The 13,343-nt window shown below is 37.2% G+C and overlaps 1 protein-coding gene across 2 annotated transcripts in view; it reads left to right on the forward strand.

Annotated features, from left to right (window-relative positions):
• Positions 1–2,932, forward strand: part of stxbp6l (syntaxin binding protein 6 (amisyn), like) — a 17,826-nt gene extending 14,894 nt beyond the window's left edge. For both annotated transcript variants that reach the window (XM_056481666.1, XM_056481665.1), the window contains exon 7: positions 1,106–2,932. In XM_056481666.1, the coding sequence (XP_056337641.1) occupies positions 1,106–1,126 (21 nt within the window). In that variant the 3' untranslated portion in view covers positions 1,127–2,932. The remainder of the gene's footprint in view (positions 1–1,105) is intronic.
• Positions 2,933–13,343: the final 10,411 nt, after the last annotated feature.

Genomic DNA, 13,343 nt, shown 5'->3' on the forward strand with positions numbered 1-13,343 from the left:
ATAAAAGGTTTAATTTATTAATGAAAGAAACTCCTAACTTATAAATGTGTATAACTACTGTATAACCAATAACTAGGGCCAGACAGAATCTGTGGACATTTTTTGCTATTTCTGTGGAGAATTTTGTTATGCGGAATGATTTTGGGAGAATTGTAACTATATTACATTATAAATAATAGCTTTTTAACTTTTATTTAATGTTTACAATGCAGATCCAATTAGATCAAATGGTCCCACTTTATATTAAGTGGCCTTAACTAATATGTACTTACATAGAAATTTATAATTTGTTACAATGTACTTATTGTGTAAATACTGTGTACTTATGCTTGATTAAATACCTGTATGTAATTACATCTATAATTAAATTCTGTAATTACATTTGTAAATACACTGTTGACCATCCCTTATACCTTAACCCACCCTTAAACCTACCCATACCACCAAACCTGTCCATAACCCTACCCCTATCCCAGCTCAAGAGCACCACAAGTGTTCTCAAATACATTATGAACACAGTAAGTACATTGTATTTATTTTTTGATGCAAGTACATAGCAGTTAAGGACACTTAATATAAGGTGGGACCGATCAAATTTATTTGGTAAACAAAACAACAAAGAAGTAAACAAACAAGTCTCTCATAAGACAGAAAATATTACTTTACAAACTGTATTGTAAATAAATCATATTAAAATTTTCATTTTAGTCAATAATTATACTGAAATGAATTGAAAGACTGATTAAATGTAAATTGACACACATTTACCCAAGTAAATCAATGATGGGCTAAAAATCTGCAGAAATCTGCGCGCGCAGATTTCGTGTGGGCCTACCAATAAGTTTTCTGTACACTGTAAAATCGCTGGGTTTTACCCAATTCCTTCATATTGTCCCAACTCAAATCGATTTAGTTAACTTAATCATTTTCCCCAAATTTGAGTAGATTGAACATAAAACAATAAAGTTGTCCTCCAAAAAACTCAACAATTGAGTGGTTTCAACTCATTTTGAATAAATAGTTTGAAAAAGCAGCATTTATTAAGTCATTTTTTTTGAGTGTGAATTCTATCTGAACAGTATTCCGTATCTCTTTATTTCCACAGCTGGCTCTGAAGCAGATCTAGAGGTCTTCTGAATGCCCTTGCTTCCAATAAACATGTTAAAAATGAGCTTTTAATCATCTGGTTGCTGGATAACTTAAAAAAAGTAGCTCTTAGTCTAATTCAGATGCATTCTGTGCAACACTTTTTATTTAGTTTTCTCCTCACCTGCAGCCTGAACTCATATTTCTGCATTTTTATTTTTGCAAACAGCTGAGAAATTCAAGCAATTGTGATATGTTCAGTCTGACTTGCAGATCTGTTCCTTTTTTTTGCATTTTCTACAGTAATCACAGGATAATATAGCCAGCAGGAGGTTGATCCTCTTCTGCTGAGATGCGAATTACCATGAGGCGAGCGAAATGATGTTTGTTTTGCACTGGAAGGAGCCTTAAGCCTTTTGATTTTGCTCGCAAAACTAAAGAAAATTGCCTCCCTTAAGGAAAAGCACAACATCAAAACGAAAGCATTACAGCACTTTCGCAATAACTTGTTTGTAGGTTTATCTATGCAAGTTATTTTCCATTTATTATATGCAAGCTACTATTTTTCTCACACAGTTTGGCATTTATAAGGCTGAGACTCACTTTTGGGTAATATTTATATTCATTTAAAGCAGGTTTAGCACTTCACTGTATGTTAGCTTTTTGGAAACACCGTTTATATCAACACAATCTCACGGGAATTCGTAACTTTTTGATTTAGTGGCTAATTCGTATGAATTCGTACGATCTAATTCGTACGATTTAGTACGATTTGCTCATCCCCCAATGACGGTTGGCTTTAGGGGTGGAGTTAGGTGCCACGCCTCCTTTTTTAAATCGTACAATTTCGTACGAATGAACTCTAGCCACTAAACTAGCCGCTAAAATTAGCCACTAAACTGACAAAACGTAAAATACTTTCGTTTTCTCATGAGATCAGGCTGTTTATTTCCCTGAACTGCTAACATTTTCGTAATTTATGTCATTTTAAATACTTTCCAGTACTTCTACCTTAATGATGCTACCTATTTAATATTTGTTCCGCATATTTAATTGGGTTTCAGACAGATCCTGAATGCCCACATGCTAATGGTCTATTTAAAATACGTAAAGCGACTGTATGTATTTTTGTCAAAGCCCTCTACACTTCTGTGTCCATTATATCGCTTCTATATTTCAGTAGATATGCGTGTTCACAACTTGTGGCTACTTTATTCTTTCCAAACATGCTCACAAACAAGTTAACTAATTTATAAAAAGAGAAAAGAACAAGAAACAAAATCCAGTCGAGATTAATTAGAACGATTGATCTGGTAATTAACACTCGCATACACTTTATCCATGCTATGTGCACAAGTGTTTCTGCATATATAACATACAGTACAGATGAAACACTCATGAATGATTTTAAGTTACATTCAGATCACAAACATGAGATTTAAGATTCTATAAGCTTTTATCATGATAGAAACTCAATGTATTTAGATGTGATCTGTGCGACATGTTCTTCCGTCAGTCTTGTAAATCTGTGTGTTGAGATGAGACTCAGCTTTGTGTGTTTGTGATCGTGATCATCATCAGCAGGAGCCGCATGTCATAAAGAGGCCAGAGGGTTTTTTCTGCATCGATTCAGACACCCTGTTTGGTGTTGACATGTGTGACGTCTGTCTTCTTATGCTGCTATTTTTCTATGAGTGTTAAAATGACTTGAGTTTCTTTATGCTGCATTGTTTATGTGTAACAGAATTCCGTCTTTGTCTTTGACTGTGCTCTTGTCTGCGCTTAAAACAGGTTACATGTGGAAATACCCATAATTTGCGCAATAAATAAAATGGGACACACTTGTGATTTGCCTGTTATTTGATAATGTACTCATGGAGATCTACATTTCCGCAAAGTTCAGCTATAACTTTGATCAAACACACCTGAAGCATATTATTAAAGGGATGGTTCACCCCAAAATGGAAGATTCTATCATCATTTATCACCCTTCAAACTTTCTTTTAGACACACAAAAATATTTTAGGAAAGCTGGAAACCTTTATCCGTCGACTTCCGTAGCCAATATTCTCCTAATATTGAACGTTTTCAGCTTTCTTCGAAATATCTTCTTTTGTGTTGAACAGAAGAAACTCATAAAGGTTTGGAGCCACTTGAGAGTGAGTAAACAGTATGTAAATTTTCATATTTGGTGAAATAAACATGCAGGATGACAAACTATTAAATAAAATCCAGTGTATGTGGTGGTTGTGATGGCGCCGCTTCAGCACTAGAAGGCGCTCACATACAGCAAGTGCCACATCCTGCAGTCAAGCGTCCTCTAATAGTTTTTCTCAATTGCTTTGGCTCAATTCTTGAGATCTCTGAACAGTTTGCTTATTGTTCACTTCAGAGTGGCATGCCTTATTGATTTAAGGTGCTTGTGTGCAAACAGTAAGTACCACTGTCTGTAGTTTGGACAAAAACTAATTGCATATGGCTTGTTGATCAAAACTGGTGAGTCAATTCTCATTTAAACTGTCTAACTCTTCACAACTTCTCAATCATTTTTCACTGTGTAAGCCATCACACTCAAAACAATATATTTCATTATTAAACATTTGTACAGTCAGAATTATTAGCCCCCCTAGAATTATTAGCCCTCGTTAATTTTTTCCCCCAGTTTCTGTTTAACGGAGAGAATTTTTTTTTCAGCACATTTCTAAACATAATAGTTTTAATAACTCAATAACTCTTCTAATAGCTGATTTATTTTATCTTCGCCATAATGACAGTGAATAATATTTGACTATATATTTTTCAAGACTTCTATACAGCTTACAGTGACATTTAAAGACTTAACTAGGTTAATTAGGTTAACTAGGCAGGTTAGGGTAATTAGGCAAGTTATTGTATAATGATGGTTTGTTCTGTAGACTATCGAAAACAAATAGCTTAAAGGGGCTAATAATTTTGACCTTAAAATGGTGTTTAAAAAATTCAAAACTGCTTTTATTCTAGCCTAATTAAAACAAATAAGATTTTCTCCAGAAGAAAAAATATTATCAGACATACTGTGAAAATTTCCTTGCTCTGTTAAACATCATTTGGGAAATATATAAAAAAAAAAACTCAAAGGGGGGGCTAATAATTCTGACTTCAACTGTATATCTGATATTGACATTGTTTGTAATGTCTGCTAAATTGATGAATGACCTCTAATTGCAATACAATTTGCATCGCCTACAGTATTTAACCACTCAAGTTTGGGAGCATATATATATATATATATATATATATATATATATATATATTTTGAACTTCCACTATCCTGAACTGCAGCAACATGCTTGTGGAAGAGCAATTGGAGCACTTGTAATCTCTGGCAAGGCCAACAAGAGCACAGGATGTCCACGGAGGATGCTATTTTGTAGTATTTTTTGTTTACAGTATTTGTGGAAACAAAAGCAATATGAAATGCACAATACAGTTATTGGAAAAGCAAGGACCTGGAGCTGAACACGCTGAAAATAGTGGGGATGATAGTGGACTTCAGGAGAAACCCGCCTGCTTTCCCCCCACTGAGCATGATGGACAGCACTGTGGCAGCAGCAAGCGGCAACCTCCCGCTCTCCCTCATTAAGCAAATACATAACTGAAACAGCAATTCATTGAAATTCCGCTAGTCCTGACTCCATAATAGAGCACAATTATATTGATCCCGCTTTTAAAATGGCCAACTTTACAGCTGAAAAAAAGGTGTTTACAGCCTGGTACAAAGAACGATTTTGGTTCACATATTACCCTTCATGACAACTGTGAGGGAGAGAATTTTTTTATAACTCATCTGTTTCATTTATATTAAGTTATATTAAGTCTGCATAATTAAGGGCGTGGCCACTTGAGTGACAGCTACATTTTGCAGACATGCAATGAAGTTCCAGCAAACAGTTTTGACTTTTGCACTCAGAGTTTAGAGAATGTTAAGACGGTTTAAAAAAATCTTCCAAAGCAATTGAGAAACACGGTAATACAAGTTTTCAATATTTTAGATGCCACAGAGCCCTGAATCTGATTATCCCCTATCCTCAAATGTAAAAGGCATCTGTTTAGGTTCTTAAATGCCTTTTTTATATTGTTTTTGTCAATAATTTCTCTAATTAATAAAGAAATCAAATCGCTTTATTATTACAAACTGGTCTAAAATAATATAAAAAACGAAATATCAAACTTTAAAATGTTTTGTCATTAAAGCAAAATGAACAATACTTTACAGTATGTCTAGAGAGTGCCCTGACATCTCATTTAGCTTTTGGATGTTTTTGTCCAGCGCAACTTACAAATGAAGAGGCAATACACACAAGAAGTGCTAATAGGGAACTATTTGTGCTCAGATAATGGGCTCTATGCTCAGCTAGAGTTTTAAAGCCAACGATAAACTTTCGGTGAAAGCTTAATGTGACTATTTTCAATTTCACTAGGTTGTTTTTACAGCATCGATGTTGTGATGTAATTACCATAGACTGTAACAGATATGGACGTAGCATCCGTGACATCACCCATAGATTTCTGAAGAACCTAAAAGAAGCTACCAGAAAGAAAAAAAAAGAATAAGCTACCAGTAGGCGTGGCCAACCATCGCCATTTTGTTCGCGCATTATCACACCGACCGGGGATACCAAACAAGGACAAAGAGGCGGAGCGTGAGCGGAGCTACAGACGCATGCTGGCATTATGCTTAGACGGGCTTTCCTATAGGAGAAATGCTTAATACTTCATTACCTGCGACTCGTTTGTATTCTGACCACATGTGCTTGGTTGTTTACTATATCAATAAAGTGTTTAGACTTTTAAAAACACTGTTGTAATATATTGAGCCACTAAATATTGTTCTTATGACGTTTTTCTACAGGAGGAAAATGTGAATTACATCCAAATACAGATTTATTCTGTGTTAATAAATGCATGGCTGTTTATGAAATCCAGGCATAACACTGTACTGTATGACAGTGTTTCAGATGACTGTTCTAGAGCCTACAGCTAATCAATCTGTCAGATTCTGGAGTGCTTCACAGGTCTAAAGAGAATTATAAATAATAAATGATCCTAAAAAAACAAATACATGTATAGAGATGGTATATAAGTATATAATTTCACTCACCTGTGAAACGGAGGCCACGTGAACAGTTAGTGAGCACAATCAAGTGCCCACATCATGCCATATCATCTGATATTTGCAACCCAGGCTCATTCTGAAAACGTAGTCCCGAGGACGTTTCTGGAGACCGCGAAATACGTCTCGGAAGGTACGTATTTTTGCAGTTTTTGGTTTTCGCTAATCCGCGAGAGGCCGCTGTGTGCGCCTTTTTGGCTTCTCAGATGTCTCCCGCGAGTGCCGTTCACGCCCGTTCTCACGTAAACCCACCAGAGGCCGCTGTTGAACGAATGTCTCTCTGTCCGACTGGCTGAATAATAGACTGGGCGACCTCCTTCCCTGAACCCAACCAATTTTACCGATTGACCCACCCGCCCTAAACCCAACCAACGATTTACAAAAGCCGTCCAGAAAAAGAAAAGCCCTCGTCAGATTTTTTTTTTACCACGTTTTCGGATTTTACCGCATTCTCACCCTGTTATGAACTTCTTCACTTTGTTTCTTGGATTCTGTTTTAGTCTAACCTGATTTCTGGAACCGCTCTTCCCCGGACTCGAACCCGGTCATCGTTGTAGTGGTCAGCTCCTCTCTGCATCTCAAGTCCACCGACATACAGGACGAGCTAACCAGACAAACTGGTTGCAGTGGGAAAGCCCTCCACATGAAGGTAAGCGGTAAGCCGGCATACCGCCCCGCAGCGTTCGCTTAAAAAATGAAATGCAGCCAAACGTACCTCCGGCTACATAATTCGCGGTCTCCAGAAACCTCCTCTGGACTACATTTTTAGAATGAGCCTGGGATGGATATTTGTAAGAAATAATTCCAAAAGGCAACTGACTGTGTAAAGCCACATAAAACAACACAAAAATACGATGAATATGTCGAGTTCAGCGACTAGTCAGCTGGAATCAGCTGAGGTGAAGTGAGGGTGACCAGCGAGACCTAGCTGTCACTCAAGTGGCCACGCCCTTAATTATGCAGACTTAATATAACCTAATATAAAGGAAACGGATGAGTTATAAAAAAATTCACCTCCCTCACAGTTGTCATGAAGGGTAATATTAGCTATATGACCCAAAATCGTTCATTGTACCAGACTGTAAACACCTTTTATCTGCTGTAAAGTCGGCCATTTTAACAGTGGGCTCAATAGAAATTTGCTCAATATGGAGCCAGGACTAGCGGAATTTCAATGAATTGCAGTTTCAGTTACTTCCGTATTGGTTTCCTGAGGGAAAGCGGGAGGCTGCCGCTTGGTAATTAAAATACATTCAGTTAAATAGACTTAAGCATTCACTTAGTTGTTAAAGCGTAAAATGAGAAGATAGACCATTGTAACCACTAGCGCCGTCAATAGAAACAGGCTAGTGCAGAAATTCCATTAAAAATACTGGGGTAAAATAAACCATCATATTATAAAGACACAGTGGGGGGAAATGGAATTAAATGCAGTGCTTCTTGTCCGATCCGAGACCCACTTCATGTCATATATCTAACAGGTAGCGAAAATCGATGATTTTTAAAGAATTCAGATCTTAAATGTGGAAAGCCCTGGGAAATGGGGGAAGCCCTTGAACTGTTTGGCTAAAAATTAAAAGTCTGTATGCATATAGCCCATTAAGAGCTAGAGAAATGTGGAGTAGTAAATATGCAGTCCATGTAGAAACAGGAAGATCAATATACCAGCGACAAACAATAAATGAAAAGGTTTTGGAAAGTCACATACTGTATAGCCTGTGATAGTACCACAAGGCAGCATTCACTCACCGACCGGAGGTGCCTGGGGAGGATGTAGAGACTTCAGGAGCAGGAGGTAAGAGGGTCCAGTGCCAATGGCTGTTCTGTAAGCAAACATCAATGATTTGATCTTGATCCGAGCATCTTAGATCATGCTATAATTTGCTACACTTCAATCAACTTTTTACTTAAATTACATTGTACTTCTGCTCTGGTTTCCCCCACGGTCCAAATACATGTGGTATAGGTGAATCTAATAAATTAAATTGGGCGTAGTGTATGCGTGTGAATGTGAGAATGTATGGGTGTTCCCCAGTACTGGGTTGCAGCTGGAAGGGCATCCGCTGCATAAAACATATGCTGGATAAGTTGGCAGTTCATTCCGCTGTGGTGACTCCTGATAAATAAAGGAACAAAGCCGAAGGAAAAATGAATGAATGATTCTTCTGAACTGTATTTGGAACAACCAATTTAACGTTACAATTCAGAAAGAAGTTCAGATGTAAAAGGCTTTAAATGGCATCTGAAATTTTGTTCAGAAATGAGCTTCTGCAGGTTTAATTATTTTCTTTTGATGGTAATAAATGAAGTCTAATCATTGTCTTTAGAGTGAAATAACTGAACAAACAGAAAGATTCAGACATTTCAGATGCCTTTTGCATCTGACCTCTTAATTTTATAACAAGGTGTGATTTGTATGTTTGTTTGTTTGACTTTATTAATCCCCAAAGGGAAATTCACATCACAGCAGAGCTTTCTATACCAAAATAGATAAAATAAGCTACATATGTATAAAAACAATAATAAAATTACATTCATACTGCACCCCTTAGTTCCAAAAACAATGAGTAAACACTTGTCCATATCTAATAACTACTACAATTCAGCATAATTCATCTAGTATGATTTTGGTTATACAATCTGATCACTGTTGGTAAAAATGACTTCCTGTATCTTTCTCTGTTACACCAGGGTTGAATTAATCTTGCTCTAAAATAGCTTGCACATGCTTGGACTGTGTCAAAAAGGGGGTGATTATCGGGGTTCATCATACCGACAAATTTGTCCATCATTCGATCATGTGCAATCTCTTCTATAGTGGGTCAAACACCCCACAACAGAACCTGCCCTCTTTATAAGCTTATTTCATTTGTTTTTCTCCTTCTCCAACAGTCCCCCTCCCCAGCAGGTTACTGTTACAAACCCCTGATGTTAGTCTAGGGGATGGTGGGGTTTGACATTCAGGTGTAATTAAAATATATTTATATAAGCAGTGAATAAGTGCAAAAGACAACCAAAATAATACCAAAATTGTGATTTTATTTATATTTCCCAAAAGTGAACAAAAACAACGAATAAATCCAAAATAAAGAAAATCAAGTAAGGCAAAATATACTATTTACAATATTTACAACACTGAAACAAATACAAAGACAGGAGAGCTGGCAGAAGGGACGTGGGCGGCGCTAAAGGAACGAAAAGAACAAAACCCAAACTAAATCTAACTTCCCAGAAGCATCTAGCTAACTATGTGAAGCAAAATAATTAGCACGCGAAGAGTCTTCCGAGTCCTGACGGTCTACTCTATCTATCTATCCAAAAGTACAAGGGGTGGCGCTCGGCCCTAACCTAATGTACTATACAGAAGAGTAGTCCTAAGTGTTGCAAAATGTATGTCACGTGACCTTCTTACCTGTCCGCTTCGTCCAAGTCTTGTAAACAACGTTAAACACAGAAATGGAGTGATATACGAATAACGGACGGATAATGTGCACACAGAAACGAGCAACAACAATATACACAGTTAGAGGGGTTCTTTCGTAACGCAACGCAACAAGAAAACAAGATAGGAAAGAGAAAAGAGAGAGGCTGTTGAGTGGTCTAGCGCGCGCTAATATGATGGGTGGTCTTTGCTTATTGGATGTAACGTAAAAATGACGTAACCGGGGGAGAAATGACTGACAGCTGAATAGACCAATGAACGGAACCTGTGAATAATGAAAGCAGATATGGGAGAGCAGAGCAAGAGAGAGAAAACACAAACAGAGCACAAATAACACAAATATGTAACAGTTACAGCATACAGAATCAAGAAGACACCACAGAATCAGAAAAAGTTTTTAACAGTGTCTGACACACACTTAAATGAATGCGGCTCTGACCCTTTTTATACACCTGAATTGTATTTTCAGACAAATCGAGCTTGTTATTCAGATATACACCCAAGTACCTATATGATGAACAGTGGAGGAAAGAGAACTGAAAAATCATGCTTAAGTAAAAGTACCATTACTTGCCTAAACATGTAGTGCAAGTAGAGTAAAAGTATCTGTTATAAATATTACTCAAAGTATGAGTAAAAAGTAGCCCTTTCAAAAGTACTCAAGAGTAGCGAGTATTACACTGTGAAATGCATTTACATATTTACATGTAATTTGTGGATGTGTGTAAACGTAACATTCTGTCGTGCATTTAGTTATTGCCCAGCAGGCACACAACCTCATAAGACGTTAATATTAGGTTAGATTTAGTTTGTGATGTCAGGTGACCAAAATTCAATGTCTATCCAGCGTCTAAGGACAATGTTATTTTGATGTCCAATAACATCATCAAATGATGTTGATATTTGGTTGATTTTAGGTTGTTAGAAAAGCACCAAAATCCAACCTCGAGCCAACATCTTAAACCAATGTCATATTGACGTCAAATACTTACATTTATTCATCAGATATGGCAACTAAAATCCAACGTCTGATAGACGTCATAGTGGTAACGTCCACACAACGTCAAGCTGTAACATCATTACTGTTACATACATTAACACATATTTGGTAGCTTTTAGGTTTGACATTGATGTCGTCGGCCTGACTTTGGCAATGTCCCCACGACGTTGGAGTACAACATCAATCTCACGTCATGTTGAGGCCTTGTGCCTGCTGGGTGCTTAGGGCCGTTTCGGTCATCATACAGTAAATATCTGTCATCTCCTCATCAGTGACATGCATCTAAACAGTCTCATGCATGCAAAGATTTTGGACATCTTCTTGGACACTTTTAATGCTTCCAAACAGTTTGCTGCAATTATAAATCACTCATGTCTTGAGATTATTATCGTGTGTTTATTATCGTGCGATTTACCTTCTATGTACCTTCTTGCAGTAAGTTGAGAACCAATTTACAACTAGCTTTAGATGATTAATGACACAGTAAAAAAGTACTTGACAGATATGATGCTGTTAAAATATATCTTATTCACTCTCCTTTGGCTAAGTCCCTGATTTATCAGGGGTTGCCACAGTGGAAGGAATCTCCAATTACTCTGGCATATGTTTTATGCAGCGGATACCCTTGCAGTCGCAACCCAGCACTGGGAAACACCTATACACTCCCCTATAAACCCAACCGTTCACACACTATGGCTAATTTAGTTTACTCAGTTCTATCTATCTATCTATCTATCTATCTATCTATCTATCTATCTATCTATCTATCTATCTATCTATCTATCTATCTATCTATCTATCTATCTATCTATCTATCTATCCATCCATCCATCCATCCATCCATCCATCCATCCATCCATCCATCCATCCATCTATCGATCTATATTTCTATCTATCTATCTATCTATCTATCTATCTATCTATCTATCTATCTATCTATCTATCTATCTATCTATCTATCTATCTATCTATCTATCTATCTATCTATCTATCTATCTATCTATCTATCCATCCATCCATCCATCCATCCATCCATCCATCCATCCATCCATCTATCGATCTATATTTCTATCTATCTATCTATCTATCTATCTATCTATCTATCTATCTATCTATCTATCTATCTATCTATCTATCTATCTATCTATCTATCTATCTATCTATCTATCTGTCCGTCCGTCCGTCTATCCATCTACAGTATATCTATCTATCTATCTATCTATCTATCTATCTATCTATCTATCTATCTATCTATCTATCTATCTATCTATCTATCTATCTATCTATCTATCTATCTATCTATCTATCTATCTATCTATCTATCTATCTATCCATCCATCCATCCATCCATCCATCCATCCATCCATCCATCTACAGTATATCTATCTATCTATCTATCTATCTATCTATCTATCTATCTATCTATCTATCTATCTATCTATCTATCTATCTATCTATCTATCTATCTATCTATCTATCTATCTATCTATCTATCTATCTATCTATCTATCTATCTGTCTATCCATCCATCTACAGTATATCTATCTATCTATCTATCTATCTATCTATCTATCTATCTATCTATCTATCTATCTATCTATCTATCTATCTATCTATCTATCTATCTATCTATCTATCTATCTATCTATCTGTCCGTCCGTCCGTCCGTCCGTCCGTCCGACCGTCTATCTATCTCTCTGTCTGTCTTTCTGTTTATCAATCTATCCGTCTGTCTGTCCATCCATCTGTCTTAAAAATTATAGTCTTATAGTCAAAAGTCCTTAAGTTAACATCAGATATACACACACCCGTGTTTGTTTTGTAGTTTGAGTGTTGTACCAGTGTGTTTGTGTGTTGTTCAGGCAGAGCCAGAGAAGCTCGTGACCTGCAGAGTTGATGCGCAGCACTGCAGGATCAGCACTTACTGTATGCGGTGATGCTTTGCGCTGTGACCCGATGAAGGTCAAGACACCATTTGACTCTGCGATTGATGACTTATAGTTATGTGAATGACTCTGCACAGATTAAGTCTCTCCAATTTCATAATCTGGCGTGTTATAGATTATACCATAATCTGCCCCTCTGCAAAGGATTACGCTGATCAATCGATATGATTTAGCACTGTCAATGTGGCACTGTGATATTGACAGGGAGATTTATTTCCAGAAGTGCGAAGAGCTGTAAAAGCCAGAGGTGCAGGTCGTGACTTTCTGACGACGAGGAGGGAATTGAACATCAATCTCGTATTGACCGATGCAGGATGATCTTCCCTCATCAGTTTTAATGTAAAACCGGATCTTCAAATGACCACTGAATGACCTTTAAATGATTTCAAACGGTCACTAACCTTCAGAAAGACTTCGGAACGAATCGTATTGTAAATTTGTACATCATTGTTCCATAGTGGGGCGACATGGTGGCTCAGTGGTTAGCACTGTCGCCTCACAGCAAGAAGGTCGCTGGTTCGAGTCCCAGCTGGGCCAGTTGCCATTTCTTTGTGGAGTTTGCATGTTCTCCCGGTGTTTATGTGGGTTTCCTCCGGGTGCTTCGGTTTCCCCCACAGTCCAAAAACATGCGGTACAGGTAAACTGAATAAACTAAATTGGCTGTAGAGTATGAGTGTGTGTGTGTGTGTGCGTGTGTGTGTGTGTGTGTGTGTGTGT

Source organism: Danio aesculapii, chromosome 20, assembly GCF_903798145.1.
Source record: "Danio aesculapii chromosome 20, fDanAes4.1, whole genome shotgun sequence".
Lineage (NCBI taxonomy): Eukaryota > Metazoa > Chordata > Actinopteri > Cypriniformes > Danionidae > Danio > Danio aesculapii.